Raw genomic sequence first — 21,861 nt, forward strand, 5'->3', positions numbered from 1 at the left:
GAACCCGTGAGGGAACATGAAGAGAGTAGTAGCATACAAGCTTGGAAGGTGCTTCCAATCTTTTAAACATTGCTGAAATAGAGCAAAGGCTGTGACATGATGCAGACACTAAGTGCATCAGTTAAAAACCATATCCTTAAGAGACTGTAGTATAAATTCTTTCCTTTCATTAAAGACACATTAATTTAAAGACAAGTACCTCCTGAGGTAGTGTGATTAGCTTACTGAGGTACCAAAATTAGTTTACCTTGGGGAGGAGGGGATTTCTGAAGCCTAGAAACTGAAATACACTTTTGATTAGAGAAATGATAGAAGAATGCCATTTGTTTATTGTGGAAAATGGTAATTATTAACCAAGCCACATGATGTAGGAAAATCTGTGTAACAGTGAGTCTTGAGCCAAAACGTCTATTTGGAAATAATTAACATTAACTAATATTTTTACTGTATGTGAAGAGGGGTGTGTGTGGAAAAGGGTTCCTTAAACCATCTCCTTGCTGAATATTCAGATGTTGTAACTCCCACCCTAAGAATGAGCCTATATGCAAAATATTATTCCAGGAAGGAACCTGTTCTGCGATCCTGACACTACAGCAGCTACCACTTACTTTCCAAAGGCAGTTTTGAAAGTGTTAAATGCAAAGCTGTTGGAAAGCGACCAAGTTAAAGTTATGGCAGTGAAAACAGGCATTAAGAGTGCTTCAGTTTCATGAGGGAGAGGATCAAGCCTCACTTCTCAAGCACCAGCATTGCACTGACCCTATTCTTGCCATGAACAGCAACAAGCAGTGAGCATTCAACCCCATCTAGCCTCAGGATTTGTGCATAGTTAAATTTTCTTTTAAAAAAAAAAAGTGATCTAGAAAATTAAATTGCACATAAATAACCAAGGGATCTCAGGACAAGTTCCTGGGGAGAAAATATATCCATTACACTTTACTGGACTTGTCTCATCCCTTGAGCCCTTAGGATACGGCAAGCCATGTGTCTAACTTACCATATTCCTAGCCATCAAAAGCAAGTTTGCGGGGTGGGGGAGGAAATCGTGCCTCATTCTGCTCCCAAAAGACACATAGGCTCAAGCTTTGGGGGCTTCCCATAGGAACATAATTCCAAAGGAGGCAGCCAAAAGGGGCACATGTCAGCCACTGCAGTCTTAAGTATGTTTACTCAGAAGCAGGGTTTGAAATTAGCAGGGTGCCAGGTACATTTTGTGCCTAAAGATTATCCATTTGTGAGCACCTCAAGAAGTCGGGTTCCATTTTTGCACCTGGCTGACACTCAAGGATTATTGAAATGTATGTGCTTTGAAGCCTCAAAGTATATGTTAAGGATAGACTATATGTTAAGAAGTTTAACAATAAAGAGTTGAAAACTGAAGTATGGTACCAATATTATTATTGTAAACACCAAATGAAACATGTATTAACCATTTCTGCTAAAAATACGATATTAACAATGTGTCATTTATGTGAATTGTGTATTAGTTCATTCTTATTAATAAATAAAAAGTGTTGCCGACACCCCCCCCCCAAAAGGTGACTAGACATTCTGTTTTGATGCTCACAACCCAGGGGTCCCAGGAGCCTAGCTTTTCTATCTCAGTTTCTAACACTGCTCAGAAGCAAGCCCCCACTGAAATAAAAGAAAGAGTTGTAAAGGGGCTTAGGGTTCCAGCCTAACATGCGTTTTTGTCTAGCAAATTATACATGAGCAGAGTAAAATCTTTACAGAATATTTTGTCAGCCAAAGCCTCCATTTACATTCACACGTGTAACACTGTTCACATGTACCAGTACTTAGGGAAGAGGCTCGAGGAAAAACACACGCACACACACCTTATTAAGCCAGCTTGCATTGGCAACAAGATTATCAAGCCCGAAGTCCATGTTTGCCATCTTGCACCCATTCACCGCCCCCTTCTGTGGAGATATGAACCACGGACAAGTTATTGCTGGCACAGCAAAGGCCTGGAAGGTGCTGTTGATTAAACCTTTCCAGCTTTTACGCATATCAAGTACCAAGATAAAAACCGCAAATGAAGAAACACACTGAGAGGTTGCGCAAAAGGCACTGAGGCAACTGCTTTGAAAAGGAACCATTCCGATGAACAGAACATGTCTCCACATGTATCCAAAAGGTTGCCAAAGAACACGATACCATGAACTTTTTGTTTTTTTCTAAACAGATTCAAGAGGCTGAGAAATAAGGCTTCACACTCCCAGCTGAGCACCCCCGATCTTTCTCCTGCTAGCAGGAAAAGGATTTGGGCTCCCTCAGCTAGGGTGCAGGAGGCTTTGCGCTCCCCGGCTGAGAGGGCCATGCCAGCAAAGGGAGCCCTGATGAAAGAACCTGTTAGGCTCTGTTTGCAGGGATCCCTCCGTCTTTGCCAGCAAGGGGTTGGAGGAGCAAGTGACCTCTTTCTCCTAGGAAAAGGAGACTGTTTCCTAGCCCCTTACCCCTTAACTGGGAAGGTGAAGGATCCCTGTGATTGCAGCTGTCAGTCTCCATTCTCAGGGATCCCTCCATCTTCACTGGTGGTGGTAGGGAGACAAGCAAGCAACATCTTTTCTCCCAAGAAAAAGCGGCCACTTTCCCGCCCCTTCTACCTTGCCAGAGAAGGGAGCTGTGCAAACGGAGCCTGTCACACTTCGTCACAGGGCTCCCTCCATCTGAGCAACAGGCTGGGGCCTGCTGCATTGGCCCTGACCTGCGAGGCGCTGGGGTGAAAGCACCTCAGTTCCCACGCAGTGAGAGCTAAAGTAGTCTCACCCAGGGCCTCGCAGGCTGGGGCCAATGCAGCTCTTTGTATATCGCCAAACTGCCGTGTCTGGCTGGTGATATACTGCGATGCTCAAAACCTAGTATTGCCCAGCCCTAATCTGTATATTGTGATATTTAGCTGATGATATAACACAAAGCAGGTAAAAAGATTTTGTAAGCCTCCACCTTCCTTCAATATCGCCCAACTCTAATAAACAGCATAGGCTTCCACTTCTCCCTGCCCTTCATCACTTGCTATTCCATCCATTGAAAGAATGCCTAAACCATGGTTAGGCAAACTAAGGCCCGGGGGCTGGATCCAGCCCAATCGCCTTCTCAATCCGGCCCATGGGCGGTCCGGGAATCAGTGTGTTTTTACATGAATAGAATGTGTCCTTTTATTTAAATTGCATCTCTGGGTTATTTGTGGGGCATAGGAATTCGTTCATATTTCCCCCCTCAAAATATAGTCTGGCCCCCCACAAGGTCTGAGGGACAGTGGACTGGCCCTCTGCTGAAAAAGTTTGCTGACCCCTGGCCTAAACCATTTCCAAAATCCAGTAATTCAACTAAATTATACATGCACACACAATTCTATTTGCATGGTTTATCACTAGCACAGAATATGCACAGTCCTGTTTATCTGTGGGGGTGGGGGAGAGAGAAAGAGAGAGGCAGACACAACCACTATTGCTCCTATCAGGACAGACTGTTGCTTTCCTAGCAAGCTGCAAGCAATGGAGATGTCCTACTTTAAGCCCTGCAGGGGAGGAATTACAATAATCGAGCTTCTATTGTCACTGGGGACATGTGTCACTGTTGTGAGGCTGTCATAAGATAAAAATAATACCACAGCCAAGAGCTGGCTGCACAGCTGAAGGGGTAATTTTCATATTACATCTGGTAAATGGTATCAAGATTCTTCACCCAATACCCTGGCTTCAGAAACAAATCCCTTCAAGCCAATGCAGGAAGAAGGCTCTGTGGAGAGCAGAAAAAAAAGAGAGAGAAAAGAGCAGCAGTTATCCCAGGCTTGATGCCGATAGCCAATGCAGCCAGCTGGCAGAGTCATCCAAGCATTCCCTTCCAGGCAAAATAACAAGGTCCAGGGCCTGAAGAACAAGGAAGCATACAGCTAGATGGCAGAAAACATCACCAATTCTGTACTGTTTGGTTTAAGGAAGATCCAAGAAAACCAACAAAATGTTGAGAAGCCTCTTGAAGGAGCCTGCATTCAGTTCCTTCAGTGGCGCTATGCATGGCAGAATACTTCCAGATCCAAGTAGTATCCTTCAATCTGGTGATTTTTAAACTATGCTCCATCAAACCCTGTTTTTCAGTGGTTTATCGAAGAGAAAAATAAGTTACAGTAGACAAGCTTCTGTGAAAGACAACCTGTCCACTAGTGCAATGTTCTGCTACGTGCAACCACAAATAACTGGCAGGCATATTTTAGGGTACACTTTCAGTTCCCACAGAACAACAACAAGGCCCAAATGGACTGGCTACCTAGCACTACATGCAAACTGGCTATGTACCCTCAGGATCTTCTGCATAACACAAAGGTGTTCTGTGGCAGAAAAGCCAATGTGGAAATGGTTCCCTGGAGGTAGAAAGCTTGAAAACTGCTGCTTTAAATCAATTACTAAAAAGCTCCAGCCAATAGACTTGCACAAAGGGCCATTGCCAAAAACTCTTAATGCATCCAAGGACCTGCAGCCGCAGAAACACCATTTCATGCTCCGAAGCAAAGCCAGAACCTAGTAAGTGTCCAAGAAGGTCTGAGAACGTATAATCATTCCTTTTCATAAGCTTGCCCAATATCATTGCACAACTTTCTAAGAATTTTCACTCAAGTCATTCTCCTCCCTCTCGTGATAAGATGCCCACAGTTGTTTTCAGCCAGAGAGACATAGCACAGAAGTTTCAGAATTCAGAAAAAATGCATTATCCACAGTCAAAGCTTTCCAACTAATGAAGCACAAAACCTAGTCAATTAATTTTAGGAAGTTTCAGTATATTACACATAAAGGGAAATGCGATAATAAAAACGGGCCAGCGAAATAACAGAATTGGTAGTGAACATTTTTTTTAAAAAAAAATGTACATGTAAATCAAAACATTCAGCAAGTTAACTAAGCCTTAATAAACAGCAAAGGCTCATACTACCAAGGTGGCACAAGAAAAAAGGATCAGCAGAAAAATTCTCTTATGGCTTATCAAGTGTGCAAAACATGTAACAAAGGCTAAACCACAGAATGCAGTGTTGAGCTGTATCTGAAGTTAAATCCCATGTAATTGCATGTTCAGCTATAAGAGGGGTCAGCTACTTGAGCAACCCAGCCCAACTTTTCCCCTCTACAGTACCTACTGGGAACAACAAATCTGAGGCTACAGAACCTTGGACCTCACTCTTTACTCCACTCTCAAAAGTGGCCCTCCAAGAAAAACAAGCATATATAAGGCTCTGAAAGCAGCTTCTCTCTTTCAGATGTATCCCAGGTGCCTTCTTAGAAAATGGTGTTGCATAACTCCTTCTGAAAGCATTAATATAGAAAACTATGAAAAAGCCCATTGAAGCTAACAGCCAACAGCAACTTTTCACTAGGCTGCAGGTCAGGTATTCCTGAACACAAAGTCAAAAGTCACAAGATTTAAGAGTTATGGGCAATGTGGGGAAACCAGTACAAATAAGTGCATTGTATTCCTGCAATGGAATGCACTGACAAGATGGAACATTTATGTAAAAAGAACAAAATATAAAAAGAAAGCATTTAGGCCAGGGATAGGCAAACTAAGGCTGGGGGCCGCATGCGGCCCCCCAGGCTCAGAAATCTGGTCAGCGGACCCTGCCACCTGCTCAGTCAGTCCCCACGCGCTGTGAACGCTTCACCGCATGGGGACCGACTTCCGCAATGCTGGCACAGCTTCTGGGCGGGCAGCGATGCTGGCGCGGCTTCAGATCAGCTGCAGGAAGCCTTGCCACCTGCGGCTGAGGTAAACTTGCGGCCATGGACGGAGAAGCCGGCAGGCGTGCGGTGGGTCTGGGCTGTGCCATGGGCATTGTGACTGGCGCGCTGCAGGGCTTCAGCCAGAGTTTGGCACCCGGCTTGGCGCTGCTGCTGTTGGTGCATTCTGCAGCCACACTGGAGCAGCTGGAGGGCGAGCTGTGCATCGCCTGCCCGCCAGCCTTGGACGACGGGCTGCAGTGCGTGGTGCACACTGCCTGTGAGCTCCGCAGGGACAGGCCGATGGAGCGGCTGCTGCTCGTCAACACCGGTGAGCGGGCACCACCGAGATGCACTCCTGAGCACATGCAGAGTGCGTTCCTCCTCCATGTTCAGAGGCAGCTGCAGGACCGGCTTGCAGGGTGTTTATATTTTTCAAAATATAGTCCAGCCCCCTACAAGGTCTGAGGGACAGTGGACTGGCCCCCTGATGAAAACGTTTGCTGACCCCTGAATTAGACTATTGCTGCAAGATATTGCAAGCAAGACTACGGTCATTATTCTTTGGCAATAATGTCCTATTTTAACTTAAAATGTACCACACTTTCGAAGGTTCATTTGCAAGGCTACATTCACCCCTGCAGTCAATCAAACTTGAAAGCTATTGCTCCATTTTTATTAAAAGCTTCCATAACTCGTGGATACACACAACAATGGTTCCACTGTGATTCTAGGAATAGGACAATTTACAAGCTTTGTTTCAAAAGGCTGAAATAGATTTCTGGCTCAATGAGATGTTATGACCAGTATCCAAAGGACTGTGCACTACCTAGCATGCATGCATGTGGGGATGATTTTTTAGTTTTCATCACATTCCCCTTTTTGAAGGGCCAATTCCAGCAGGAAGCTGGACCCTCTGGAACTGCATTCCATGAGGGCTAAGAAGCTGCTGCCAGGAAGGAAATTACCATAGATCCCCCAGCCAGGTATGCAAGCTCACCGTCTGTGTCTCCCATTCCAAATCAATGAAGGGTTATGGGTTGGTGGTAGAGGACAGGCTTCATATACAAAAGGTCCCAAACCAAAATCCCTAGCATGTCTAGTTGGATGGACAAAACAGGCTGATACAGTCACACATTCCTACAACTGAATGCTAAAAGCTTAGATTACTATCAGTATTTGCATTCCTATGCAACCTTGCAAACAGCCTCTTGTGTGCGTACATCTATCACATAAATATATTAAATCAGATTTGTTTGTTTTGCTGCCTTTCCATTCTTTCAGATGGTGTTCTGAGTAAAATGAAAATTTGAATATCCCCAAACTGCAAAAAGTGTCCCGGTAAGAAAGACATCTCCCTTTCCCATCTTGAATGCCTTAATGCACCAAGCTTAAACAGATACTCCTGCAAATCTACTGGCCTTTGCTCGGAAGCAGCCCAGGACAAAAATAGGTTTATGGTCTAAGTTACAGCTCAGCTTTACAGAAGACAGTCTGTGCAAGTTATGACTGAGGTAACTCACAGGGCAAAATAAGGAAGCTATAGATGTACTACCAGAATGCCCAAGTATCTGATCTGCAAGTGACCCTTTTTTTGCAAAAAACCTCTCCGTTCTAGGACTACTGGCTTAACCACGTCCTGCTCCCACTAACTCAAGTACTTAAAACACATCTGCGATTTTAACAATAAAACCCTTCTCTAGTATATAATATGCCACTGTTGGGTTAAGTATTCCTATAGAAGAGTGGTACATATGGAGATTCAATAAGATTATGCTAATAAAACTAGTACAATTGTTTCAAGTCGACTGGCACCATGGCAACGATAACTGCTTCCCCTCTTTATAATGTACACAGAAAACTATATGTAGTATAAATGCTAGCAAACAGAGGTACAAATGAGGAATCTCCCTCTTCAAATCTCCTCTTTGCCTTAGGCGAGCCACTTAAGTTTAGAGGTAATCAAAGAGCTGATACACATAGAATTGTAGAGTTGGAAATGACCACAAGGATCATCTACTCCAACCCCCTGCGATGCAGGAATCTTTTGCCCAACATGGGGCTCAAACCCACAACCCTGAGATTAAGAGTCTCATGCTCTACCAACTGAGTTATCTCAGATGAACCATCTGTTTGCACCCAGGAGGTGCCAGGACCAATCCCTGGTACCTCAATTTAAAAAGGAGCAGGGAGCAAGGAATGGTAAAGACCTTCTGCACGAGAAGCTGGAGAGCTGCTGCTAGCCAGAGTAGGTGATACCAGGTAAAATTGACAAAGAACATGAACTGGTATAAGGCAGCTTCTTGCATTCTGACACACACACTCAGACTCAGCCACATGAAGAGATTAACTACATTGCAGGGCTGCTGCAAAGATGACTGAAATGCTGTACACAAAGTGCTTTAAGCAAGTGTTAATTACCATAATCACTTGAAATAAATAAGATATTTGTGAAAGTGGATATAGGCTAGAGCTAGAAGTCTGCATTCTTTTTAGAACATAGAGGACTGTGACTCTTTACTGCCAACATGATCCAGCCAAAGTTGAGGCTTCTCAAGTGCATGTTGCATGAACCCACTGAATCAATGGGGCTTTAAAATATTTGTCATGGTTGCTAGTTCCCTGTAGAACACTCCATAAACATGCAAAATATTTTAGACCAGGTGCAATTTAGAACCAGAAGCAATGATCCCTTCCATAGCATATTTTTATATGTCTTGTAATAGAACAGTACAGTACATGATTACATTGTTCTATCATTATTTATATCACGTTTACTATTTTTTCAATTTTGTATGTTTAATATTAAATATTAAAAATCAGCCTCAGTGCAGCCACCAAGCACTACAATCTTAATAAAAACACTCTCCATTCCCCAGTACACAAACAGGCAAATTACGAGCGTAAGGAAGGAAATGGCACTTTTTTCTGGGCACCAAGTTCCACAATGGGTGCCATAACCACAAAAAATGCTCCAATCTACATCTTCAGTGTCCCAGAGGTACTCAGTTTCATCTGGGTTATGCTTTAGAGCTCAAAAGCAAGCTTAGGATAAAAATACATAATAAAAAAGAAATTGCCAACACAGCTTTATAATTTGGCACTTGCCTGGTTACCTGCAACAGGTAAGACAATGGCTCCCAGATGACCCAAAAGTCCCACTGCTGCCATAGAGATCACTGGCTTTTGAAGACAGCACCATCCATTAAGCATTGTTAGTGACACAGTTTCATACAGATCAGCTGCAATCATAAAGATCTCCTTCCTCCCCATCTAGCATGGAGGAAATCACGCAGCACTACATAGAGGCCGCTCCTGCAGCTTCACCCTCGCTGCCAGTCGTGAGTTGGGACAAGAATGCCAGACAGATGGGAGAGCAAACTGTCAGAAGCATCACCATGTAGCCAGGGGAAAAAGGAGTGATATGGGCAACTACCTACTGAACAGTTATTGCCAAGACTACAACAGTATCATGTCTATATTTAGTGACTATCTCTGCCTGCAGACAGTTTAAACATGACCTGCCATGCGCTCACATATTTCAAGCGTTCAAAATGGCCTCATGTGTACTCTCACAGTCATCTTTACAACAGCCCTTTCAGGAAGGACACTGCTATTATTCCCATGATCTGATTTAAGAAAAACAACTGTATTTTTATACTACTCAGATGTTCACAGGCTTGAGAAAGAATCTTGTCTGAGGCCACCTAGTGAGTTCATGGCTGAGTCATGATCGGGGACTTCTGATTCACAGCTGCTCAAATGTCCTAGAAACCACACTACACAGAATTTAAACAGGAAGTAGTAGTGTGACAGAAAGGCTGCTTAATGTACCTGAATGACTATTAAGCATTTAGGAATTTTCAGTATAGCACAGAGAGTGTGCTAGGTGTACATAAGAGTAAGAGATTATAGTGTTTAAATAGGACATTTAAAGATTTAAGTGCATCTTCAGGCTCATAAAACCAGATTGCTGCCAAGGCAGAGCGGAGAGAGAAAACAGTCCAAACTAGGAATAGTTTTATATAGATGATCCTACTGCAATCAACATGTACTCAAATTTCAAGTGTCAATTCATACTAAAAAAGCATCAGGCTGCTTTATACAGCTAAGTCACAATAGCAGGTCATACTGGTGAGAAGACAATGTGGGTCAGAATCAATAACAGCATGTAGCAGGTAATTCAGATTTGCCAGCTTCCTCCCCCACTTTAAACCTTTCCTCAAGAACTACTTCTACAAAGCTACCCCAGTCTCAACTTTCAAAAAAAAACCCCAACCCACAAAACTGTTGTCATTTTACATACAACCCCCCCCCCCGGCTTGGAGCAGCATCTCTCGCCATGCTCTGCATGAACACTCAAAACAGCTGACAAATAAGCATCACACAGCAGCCAATGCGCAAGAATAAGGCTGCACATACACCATATCTTTAAAGCACATTTGAAACACATTTTTTCACTTGTGAATGGTTGCTGGGAATTTTAACTCTGTGAGGACAGTGCCCATAATTCTTTAAGGGGGAGGGGGGAGTTGCTTTAAATGTATAGTGTGTACACAGCCTAAGTGACACCTGTGGGGTCTATCATATGCCACCGATTCTGAAACCACCACTTTAATTATACACAACTGCCTTATAACATGCTGCCTTTTATCAGGTCAGGCCCATCTAGCAGAATACTGTGTATTTTGACTGGAAGTGGTTCTCCAGAATCTCTAGAAGTCCTCGACTACAACTTGATATTTTAACTGGAGATGCCAAGGATTCAACTTGGGACCTTCTACATGCAAAGCATGTGTTCTGCTTCTGAACTATAGTCCCTCCCCATCACCTATACTTCAAGATGGTGGTTTAAAACAGTCAATGCAGCCTCCACATCTAAGCCTCCTTTTCCTAACAAAAGCCAGCTGTACCTCTGGCTTTAGCAACATACCTAACAAAAAATATACCTTACAGAACAAAATTACCTAGACACAGCATGACTTACAGAAGCACATGACTCCACACCTGCCTCACTATCACAATGTTTACATTCAACATAAATACTTGTGCTCTATACATTCAAACTTATATTCCACCCACTTTTCCAAATGTGTTAACATATCTTTAGAGAGAGAAAAACAAAGCAATCCCACAAGATGTCCTCCAAGATTTCTCCCACACAATCAGAAGACCAGTTTGCACTTCTGTGTATTTGCTATTTATTTGGCACCACAAGGGCACATGACATTTTATGGAGTAACATTAGCTGGACAGAAGTCCCTGACCAAAGGAGGTTCCAATATAATAATTATTTCTGAACAGCAGAGTAAAAAAAGTAAGGTGAATAATTGCAATAATGTGTACTTCATCTCTCAATTCTCAATAAATCCAAGCTTATTAGAGCAGCAAACTAGCAAAATAAAATTGTATATCTGAAGAATGATACCACCACACAAAGTGTCCAAGACTTCTCTGCCTTACCTGTTAGGTCATGATGAATTAGGTCAGTAAAATTGGGGTCATCGCCCCACCAGAATATCCACAATTCTCTGCGCCCAGGCCTCTGGTCTCTCCGCCACACACTCAAGACGTCAGCTTTGAGGCAACGACTGTAGCTGCTTAGGATAGGGTCTTCTTCGGTCACTGGGAACAGGATTGGTGCAGATGTTGGACCCTGCCATACGTAGCGTTTCCATTTAATCCCTGTTAAATCGGCCTGAAAGAAAATTGTAACAGGAATTAGACTACAGGGAACCGGAAGGTTTCATTGTAAAATTGCAGCAGTTACCAAAGACAGATATTTCTATTCACTTCCCAGCAGGTCCTTCTCCCATTTCACTAAGCACATATGCATTTTGGACTTTAAAAATGCATTTTCCCTACCACCTCCTTATGACAACTTTCGGTCAATAAACCAGTGGCAATGACTTCAATCCCTGCCCCATTCAAATCAGTGGGAGTTTTGTTATTCAAACAGAGCATCCTAGGATGTTAGAATATCATAAAATCAAGTGCTTGTTTTGAACTATACCATCACTTTTGCAAATCCTGCTGAATCTCCAAATATAGAGAACTCCTGTTTCCTGAGAATCTACATCTGTTACAAATGCAAATAAACACCTCACTAATAACCCTCTCCTTAGCCACTTAGCACTAGAAGCACTGCAACAAAACAACCTAATCATTTTGAAAGGCAGAGGCTTTACTGAAAATACTGACTATCCCCATGGGGAGGGGGGGGGGGAACCAACAAAGAAAAAAACCATTCCAAACTTTTAATGGATTCCACTACAATTCAAGGAAACTTTCAACAGTTCTTTCTCCACTCCTTTTCCCAGAAAGAGTTTTTTTTTTTTTTTTTTTATGACCAGCGTTTCAACAGCAGCTGAAGGGGGGGCTAAGAGAAATGGTAGACACTGACACAGGGTTCACTTTCCAGCTGTTGATAAAGAGGGTGCTCTTTCCACTCAACACAAAATTCATTTGCTTCCCCAGCATATAGATACAATAAAGGTTCTCCTGGCCTACTTAATTTCAACAAGGAAGGTTCCAGCACCTCTGTCAAGTGACAGAATTTGCAACAGTTGGTGATCTTGGAAAGAGAAATGGAGAAGAGGGAAGACATGCTTTAAAGAGACACTGGCACTCATGAGAAGCAGGCCAGCTCAGCCAGTAACGTGTGATCCTGCAGAGATAGACTGCTTGGATTCCTTACACCCAACTACGCATCAGCACAATAGCTTTGGCATAGATTTTTTTTTTTTTAAACTTTCAGGATTAAATAACACCAGCTGGTCGGGTCTGCTGCCAATTTGCATTGAAATAAATCCAGAGTGAGAAAGTGGTCAGCAAAACCCACGCTGGGATCTTAACTGAATGAAGGTTTAACTGAATTCCACGGCAGCAATTAAATAAGGCAAGGTTACAAAACAGTGGAGGGATCCGTTTACACACACACACACTTTAAAAAATAAACAAATAATGTGTAACCTGCGAATAGCAATACAGTGGAGCTTCCTCCACCCGGACTTTTGTTGCCAGTTTTAGTAGGGTGACACTTTTAGGGAACTGGGGGGAGAGTGAGGGGAGGATTTCACCAAAGTTAGCTTGGGAAGCAGAAAAAGGAGGGTGGGAGAGAGAAGAGCTAAGCTAAAACTAGGCTGAAATTGAACTGCAATAAAATAGGCATAAGTAATCATGTCACCTACAACAACAGATTAGAGAGAAATCGAAAGTTAGTGGAGAATCAGAGGAAGAAAAACAAAAGAGGGTGAAGAATGATTTGGAGAAAAAGCAAGCTGGAGCAGGGGAGTCGTAGGCATAAAGTCTTTGGAGGAAGGGAGGGAGACAGAGAGGGGAATATATATATACAGGAGAGCTAGTTGATTCCTGGCAAGGCCTGCTCCAGAAGACTCCTCTAGCAGATGCAATGCTAAAAATGGCTGCTTTGCTTCCATTCCTCTCTCTTCTTCCCTCCCCCCCACTTTCCTTTCCTCTTCCCTCCCCTCTCCTGGCGATCTCGTCTCCCTCCCCCCTCCAACCTTTCCTTGCATGATTATCTCCGGCGATCTGCACACCGCCCCCCCCCTAAAAAAAAAAGTAGCCACTTACCAAACAGAATAGGTTGGAATGGCAATCCTCAAGGCTGGCCCCGTTCGGCACGAAGCAGGAACTCATCCTCACAGCCACAACCCACACGCCATTATCCCACAGCCTCCGACAAGAAAGAAAAGAGACAGACAGAGCGAGCGAGCGAGAGACACACACACGCCGACCGAGAGGGGAGGGAGAAACACAACCGAGGGAAAACGGCCCTTTTCCCTCCCCCCTTTAAAAAAAAGAATCACACACACATTGCGGGGAAGGGAGAGCGCACAAGTAAGGCAAAGGAATAAATAACCCGGGGAGGTTAAAAGGAAGGAAGAGGCAATTAAAAAAAAAAGTGCAAAAGAAAAATCTTCGTGGAGAGGGATCAGTTTTCACAGCCTCCTGGGCAAAAGGCGGCGGCGGGGGAGAAAGATTGGGGGTACTTGATCCAAAGGGATTGCAAAAATAGAAAGATTTACGATCTTCAATCTGCAAACGCGGGTGGGGTGGGGGCAGAAGGAAGATACACAAATAATCCAGTGGCTGTAGGGTGTGTGGGAAATAATCCAGGAATTTCTCTTGCGCCTTGTCCCCCCCGCCTCGTCACACCGGATTTATAGAGTGAAGAAAAGACCGGGAGGGGGGCGGAGATAGAGAAGAGACGGTGCGAAGTCCTTTCCTCGTTTCTTCTCAAGAGTTGGAGATGCAAAAAGGTCGTTTTTGCTTCTATTTCCACTCCAGAAATAATAATAAAAAATCAAGCCATTGGAAGGGGAGGAGGAAGGGAAACTTTCTGGTCTCCAGGAGGTGGTGGTTTGTCCCAAGAAGGTGGTGTTATCCTTGACTGGCCAACCTCCCCTTCCCCAAATACAATTTTTCCCTTCTTCCTGCTGGAGGTGGGGGGAAAGGGGGGAGAGAGAGTTTAAGCGGAGTCTTCCAAGTTGCCTCAAGAGCTCCGAGGATCCTCCTCTAAAATCCTCAGCATCGAAGTGGAGGGAAACCCAGACGCGTATTTTCTTCCAGATGGGATTTCCAGTTGCTAAATTTGATTTTTTTGGAAGAGGCCAGGAGTGATGTTGATAATGGAGGGTGGATATGTATATATCTTCTTCCCTATTTTTTTTTCTTCCCCAAAGATATGGGTGAAAAACAAGCACACTTTAGGAGGTGATGAGATGAACTTCAAGATGAACTCATCCACGCACACACCCCAAAAAGCCCTCTCCCAAACACCCTTTTATTTCTTACGCACAGAGAGGTTCCAAGCAGGAACCACTTAGGGCTGAGTGAGCAAAACCCTTTTCCAAACTGCCTGCCTCCAAAAAGAAAAATCTTCATCCAAGCACTCAAGTGCACTGAAGTGTCCTTTTTGCTGCTGATGGGTAAAAAGAGAGGGAAAGGAATGGATGACCTCCTTGTGCCCCCCTCCGAAAAGCCCTTTTAAAAAACAAAATTAATTCCTCAGGTCAATCCTTCATGCCAGGAATATCTGCGGATGGTGGTTGATTGGTTGGTTTTTAAGGGAGTAAAGTAGCAAACCTTTTCCCCACCTTCAAACAGGTATAAGGAACCTCTTTTTCAGCCACTGAAAGGGGAAAGGGCAGAGAAAAACCAGGGCTATTCCTCCAAAAGTAATTAGGATTTTTTAAAAAACAATTGAATTATCTGTAAAGGGTTGAGGGTATTAAGAACTGAAAAGTCCCCTTTTCCAAAAAAAAATGAAGGGAGAGTTATTCCTCAGGTTAATCTTCTAGGCCACAAATATTTGCAGATAGGATAGGTTTTTTTTCTTTATGGTAAGCAGCAACTGAAAAGGCTTTTTCTCCCTTCTTTCCTTTGGGCAAGAAGAAAGTGTCCCCTTTTCCTTCTTCAGACACTGGAGAAACGAGATGATGAAGTTGAAGGAAGAGCTTTTCCTTTTAAAAAAAAAGGTAGTAAAAAGTGTCTATGGGATGAGAAGTGATCTGAAATATTTTTTCCCTCCCTCATAAAGAAACAAGTCTCTTCTTCTTCCACGTCTTCGAAGAAACTGGAGAGAGGAGAAGAAACGACTTTCCTCTCAGAATATATATATATAGAACGAAGTGTCTGGAGGGAGGCGAAACTTTCTTTTTTAAAAAAAAACCCCAAAACCCTTTTAAATATAAATATATAGCGTCGCCACGTTAGGTGGAGAGAAACCAAAACTCTCTTCCTTCCCTTCCTTTTTATTTCTTCTTCCCCCCTTCCAATTTTTGCCGTGAGGGAATTTCCGCTTCTTTTCTTCTTGGGGCCCCCACCTCCCCTCAGGAGACGGTGACAGGTGAGGGCGGCCGAAGAAGGGCTGGAGGCGGCGGCGGCGGGCTCGGCTGCTGCCTCACGGGGGAAGAAGGGTCGGCGCGCCACGAGCAGCCCCCTCGGCGACGCCGGCCTCTCTCCTTCTCCTCCTCGCCCTGGTCTCCCTTCCCTCAGCGGTGTCTCTGTCGGCGGCTGCCCAGCCGCGGCATCCTGAGGGCTGGAGTCCCCGCGCCGCCGCCTTCCTCCTCCTCTTCCTCCTCCGTCTCCGCTCGCCTCTCCTCAGCTGCTCTCGGAGCCCATGACGCCGCCGCCGCTGCCTCTCCAGAAACCGAGGCGCGCCGCCGCTTCTCCTTCCCCTCGGCGCCTTTGGGTTCTATTCTCCCTCCCTCCCTCTTCCCTCGCTTCTCTAATGGCGGCCGCAGCAGACGAGCAGCGTCGGGAGGGTAGGAACCTGCCCCTCTCGCTCTCCTCCTCTGGCTCCCGCCGCCATTGGCCGCCCACTTTTCCTTTTTATTTTTTCAACCCCAGTCCGCCGCCGCTGATTGGCCGCCAGCGCGTCACGTGGAGGGGCTCCCCGGCTGCGGCCCAGCAGCCACTGGCTCCTGGGCGAGAAACCCCGGGCGGTGGAAGGAGCCGGAGGAAGAGGAGGAAGGGGATTGGTCGGAAGCGGAGTGAGAGAAAAAGAAGAGGCGAGGCGGCGTCCGGCCGCTAGAGGCGCCAGGGAGCAAACGGAGGCGGGGTAGGGAAGACGCGGCGGGGGGAGAAGCGGAGGGGAACCGAAAAGTTTCAGGCGGAGGGTGGCTGTTGAGCAGGCGCCACCTAGTGATGCGGTGGAGACACTGCAAGGGGAGGCTCGAGCAAAGCGGCTGGGAATATTGGCGTTTCGGGGATTTGGGTTTTTTTGGCTTTTCAAATCGCACAGCAAAACAAGCAGTTACAGATCTCCCACGCGTAATTGTCGCAGCATATGACTGCAAAGAAGCGGTAAGCATTAAGATAAGATAAGCAAATTAAGTCAGGCAACTGTCCGCTCCCGCCCCTCCCAAACCCAGTGTGGGAAGGTGGAGGTCGTGAAATGTCAAGAGAAAGTCTTTAGGAAAGTTGGAAATGGAAACCATAACGCGTAAAAATGATCGGAGGCCGTTTGGCCTCCTCTGTTGCTGTTATTACTACTGCAAGTCCTCTGCACTGTCCATTATTATTATCAACATTATTGTCATAATGATATAATCATCATTATTACAGACAGGAATTGAGCGAGCCTGCTCTTATTAGCAGCAGCAATAGTATTACTACTTTTACATTTTCCCTGCTCGTCCCATCATTATTGTCGTCAGCATGATAAACACTTTCATATATTATTGTCATCCACACCAACATCGTATGATAACTAAATTTGCTTACGTGTTAACAGTAAACACTGAACAATCCAGACTTCACCAAGTATGCATTTTATCTAAATAAGCAAAAGTAATCATTTTTTTCGTAGGACGTGGGTGGCGCTGTGGGTTAAACCACAGAGCCTAGGACTTGCCAATCAGAAGGTCGGAGGTTCAAATCCCCACCACAGGGTGAGCTCCCATTGCCCAGTCCCTGCTCCTGCCAACCTAGCAGTTCGAAAGCACGTCAAAGTGCAAGTAGATAAATAGGTACCGCTCCGGCGGGAAGCTAAACGGCATTTCCGTGCGCTGCTTTGGTTTGCCAGAAGCGGCTTAGTCATGCTGGCCACATGACCCAGAAGCTGTACGCCGGCTCCCTCAGCCAATAAAGTGAGATGAGCGCCGCAACCCCAGAGTCAGTCATAACTGGACCTAATGGTCAGGGGTCCCTTTACCTTTACCTAATCATTTTTTTATAATTCTATCATTTATATCCCACCTTTTGGGGCATAGCCCACCACAGCTGACTCATCTTCTGTGGCTAACAATCTTATTATTTTATTTTTATCCTGTACTTCCAAGCTGGTCCAGGGGCAGCAAAACAGCAGTTGTGAGGGACACAGTTGCACCTAAACAGGAAGAGCCTTCCATGCTGGGGAGCAACAGGACCCAAGATGGTTGATATTGAGGGAGGTTATCTTTTAGGCATTTGAGCCCCTAGCTATTTAGTATTTAGTATTTAGCCCCTAGCTAGTATTTAACACCTTGAATTGTGACCCATTCCCAACTGCTCAGGTGAATGCATCAGGTTGATGTTGATGTCCCCCCACTGACATCAATTGATGTTGTGAACCTGAGATGTGCAGATGAAGGGTGGTATACAAATTTAGTAATAAATAATAATAATCAATAAGAAATGAGAACCAGCTTTCAATAAAAATAATCATGTTTAATAAGCTCTCATTTGATCATCATTCCTGCTAACCTGCTCTGATGGAAAATCTTCACTGGATTTTATTGTTGCTATTATTATTTGACGGTGGTGGTATTTTAATATTTCAAACAGGACCCCCAGCAAATGTGTGGAATATTCCCGTTTGAGGTTTCAGCCAGCCAGCCACACATGACCTTTGTCAGGTTTCCGTTCCGTTCCATTCCATTCTATTCCCTCACCTCCAACAGAAGTGTAACATTAAACGTAGCAAGCATGCAGCTAGTTCCTTCTTGTTTCTCAGTTTTAGCAACAATGCTGGTGACACTCCATCACCCAAGTTTGCTATTAGAAGGAATCATTAGTGGTAATATTTTAAAAGAAACAGTGTCCAGTGGAGCTTAGGAAAGGAAACAGTTGCTCTGTTTAGGTTTCTGTATCATTAACTTGTCTAAAATAAATCTCAGCACTGTGGTTGGGGGGGTGTTAAAAGTTGCACCTACCAACCTTTCCTCATCTACTGAACTATGGAAGGCACAGGAGCCCTAATAAAAAAAGGCTGGCTGTTAGGGTTTTTATTTAGATCATGTCTGCTGGATATTTTGCTCATTGCTGTTCTCTGCCACCCCCGCGAGCCCATTAAATAAAGTTAATTATGGATATTTTTAATAATCATTTCACTCTATTCCATAAGGGGCAGCCCTGTTAAATCTGTTGTAGCAAACACAGCAGAGAATCGTGTGGCACGATCAAAAGCATATTTCGGCTGTGATCCCATCCATGCTTGCCTGGGAGTAAGTTTCATAGCTCTCTAAAGGTCTTACATCTGAGCAGACGGGCATACAATTGCTGTATTGCGTCAGTGACTTCTGTGGATCAGGGCCCATTTAGTTCCACTTAAATCCCATTTAGACAGCCAGTGGTTAGAAAGTTAGAAAGCAGTGGTTAGAAAGCAATGGTTAGAAAGTTAGACTAGGACTTCTTTTCATAATCTTTACTCAACCCTGTGAGTATGTCATAATGTCAACAAAGAGGGCATAAGGAGGTTGTAACCAATGCTATTCCTACTCGGAGACCCATTTGCATGAATGGGTATGACAAAGTTAGGCCCACTAATTCCAATGGCTCTTACTTACAGCAAAACTTGGTGTAAGCAAACTTCCACTTGCCCCCCAACTTCCTCCTGATCCTTACTGCTGAATCGGAACAGATGTCAATCGGGTTTTCTCTGCTCCGACTCTGCACTAAACAGTGGGTTTTCCTGGGTAAAACAGAAAACGCTCAGACCGGTCTGAAGCTAGGGACAAGCTGAAGTGTGGACGAGCCCTTAGTTGAATACAACCCAAAATATTTACTTATTTAGATATTTGGGACCCTGATCTTCGAGGGAAGATTTCCAGAAGAGCTTACAACAACAACTTTGAAAAAGGTGAGAGCAAGACAGACGGGTGAAATTCCAAGGGGCTTCAAGGTGGCTCCTGGAGAACAGCTTCCTGAGGACAGGGATATGGCTAGAACTCAGGGCACAGGGCCATGATGATGATTTGTATACATTTTTCACGTGCAACCACACCCACCCCACCCTGTGTTTCAGATCACATATGATTTGGGAACTGTAGCTCCCTGGCTGAGCACCTGCTCTGCATGCAGGTCCAGCCAGTCCCTGGCATCTCCAGTTATGGCTTGGAAATGCTCCCTGCCTGAAATTCTGGAGAGCTGCTGCTAACCAATGCAGCCAATACTGAGCTAAATTGACCACCAAAGGTCTGGCTTGGTGCAAGGCAGCTTCCTATGTTCCGGAGGCCACTATCTCACTCTGTCTAATGGTAGGGTCTGCCCTGATATATACACACAAGTAAAAAAAATCAAAAAAATCCATGTGTGTCCTAATTAGAAATGAATTTAGAGCATGGTGTTTTTGTTTTATTTTATTTTTAACCTGAGAGATGAATTCCTTAATTGCTTGTCTATGGATGGCAGCTGGGGATGGAGACAGGGTGTTGTGGAAGGGGGAGGGGGTTTGGAACACAAGCTCCTTTCCAAGAAACTTGAAGCAGATGGTTTTCTCCATGGTGACCGAAATGAGGACACACAGCTAGCAGGGGATATTCTGCAGCAGCCAGTCCTCCAGAGCAACGACAGCTTTGAGGACTCTGATGCGCAAGCGCGGGCGGCCGCACACGCACTCACACAAGGCATCCCAAAGTTTCCATTGTGGCACTTTGGTCGTTAAGAGTAATTATCTCCCTGCACTGAGATAAAGACTTGTTTGCAGTGTTATTAAGTCCCACGTCCCCAAGGAGAAATTCAACACTTTTGCAAAGAGATCGCCGAAAGCAGCCGACTTCAGCGAGAATGCCGGTGGGATGATTTTCCTATTACCGAAAAAAAAGTCACAGAGCATAGCACTTGGAAAGATGGTGGACCTGAAACAAACCCGCAGGCCCAAAAATCTGGATGGACGAATTTTCATCGCAAGAGTTCTTTGATGCCAACGATTTTGGTTGCATTCAGGCTGGCAATGACATTGTGATACTACAGGCAGAAAAGCGATGGTAACCTTTGCCCGCTGATGCAACTAAATAAATCGGAGTATAATCCACAAACAGACACGTGTTTCTTTTATTCTTCACATGCACCTATACTTCTGAGCAATTAACATGTCGTGACTACAGTCAGAAAGAGCCTTGGGCATGCCTGCTTGAGGCACAAATCCTTCTTCTATAAGGGGGGGGGGGTACTTGTCTGATAAACAATGTGACTGATACCCATTGGGACTGGTAGGGCGAAAGGCAGGGAGGCCAACAGCAGATGGAGCCAGAGATCATAGCAGGCAGATCCATACCCCCCCACACACACCATTAGCTGTATGCAGAAAGACAGAGCAATGGGGGGCTGGCTGAGGCAGATTGAGGTTGATGGGGCAATGCCCCACTTACCCTAATGGCCTAGTCACAACTGCCTATAACCATTATAACTATTAAGATAGATAGATAGATAGATAGATAGATAGATAGATAGATAGATATAGATATAGAGGGACGCAGGTGGCGCTGTGGGTTAAACCACAGAGCCTAGGACTTGCCAATCAGAAGGTCGGCAGTTCGAATCCCTGCGAGCTCCCATTGCTCAGTCCCTGCTCCTAGCAGTTTGAAAGCACGTCAAAGTGCAAGTAGATAAATAGGTACCACTCCAGCGGGAAGGAAAACATTGTTTCCGTGCGCTGCTCTGGTTCGCCAGAAGCGGCTTAGTCCTGCTGGCCACATGACCTGGAAGCTGTACGCCGGCTCCCTCGGCCAATAAAGCGAGATGAGCGCCGCAACCCCAGAGTCGGTCACGACTGGACCTAGGGGTCCCTTTACTTATAGATATAGATATAGATATAGATATAGATATAGATATAGATATAGATATAGATATAGATATAGATATAGATATAGATATAGATATAGATATAGATATAGATATAGATATAGATATAAAGACAGGAGCACCTGGCGTGCTCTGGTCCATGTCATCACGAAGAGTCGGACACGACTAAACGACTAAGTGACTAAGCGAGATGAGCGCCGCAACCCCAGAGCCGGCCACGACTGGACCTAATGCTCAGGGGTCCCTTTCCCTTTACCTTATATAACCTTTCAAGTTTCACGTGTCCTCAGGAGGAGCAGGAGGAGGAGATCCAGGCATATTACTCAAAAGTTTGCATTTTTGTTGCTTACTTTTCTGATCTGCCTGGTGAAGATTTCTGTCCAACTGAAAAATCAACCCACGTTCACTCTCTCACACAGAGAGAGTACTGAAACCCGGAACACACGTCCAAATCACAATGGATTTTTTTGTTGATAACTCCATCATACCCCAACATGCAGTTTATACAGAATAATAGAATAATATAATGGTAGAGTTTTGGAAGGGACCCTGAGGATCATCTAATCCACCCCCCTGCAGTGCAGAAATATGCAGCTGTCCCATACAGGGATCAAACCTGCAA

The 21,861-nt window shown here is 44.7% G+C and overlaps 1 protein-coding gene and 1 long non-coding RNA gene across 2 annotated transcripts in view; one reads left to right on the plus strand and one right to left on the minus strand.

The window, feature by feature from the left end:
• The window catches only part of MED13 (mediator complex subunit 13), a 104,426-nt gene extending 88,347 nt beyond the window's left edge, over positions 1 to 16,079 (minus strand). The window contains exons 1-2 of the mRNA XM_083479729.1: positions 13,305 to 16,079; positions 11,175 to 11,409 (exon numbers count right to left, since the gene is read on the minus strand). Of these exons, the coding sequence (XP_083335855.1) occupies positions 11,175 to 11,409; positions 13,305 to 13,370 (301 nt within the window). The 5' untranslated portion in view covers positions 13,371 to 16,079. The remainder of the gene's footprint in view (positions 1 to 11,174; positions 11,410 to 13,304) is intronic.
• The window catches only part of LOC310695546, a 205,723-nt gene that overhangs the window by 179,587 nt on the left and 4,275 nt on the right, over positions 1 to 21,861 (plus strand). The window lies entirely within an intron of this gene.

This window comes from Podarcis liolepis (genome assembly GCF_965112155.1).
Source record: "Podarcis liolepis genome assembly, chromosome: 16".
Taxonomy (NCBI): domain Eukaryota; kingdom Metazoa; phylum Chordata; class Lepidosauria; order Squamata; family Lacertidae; genus Podarcis; species Podarcis liolepis.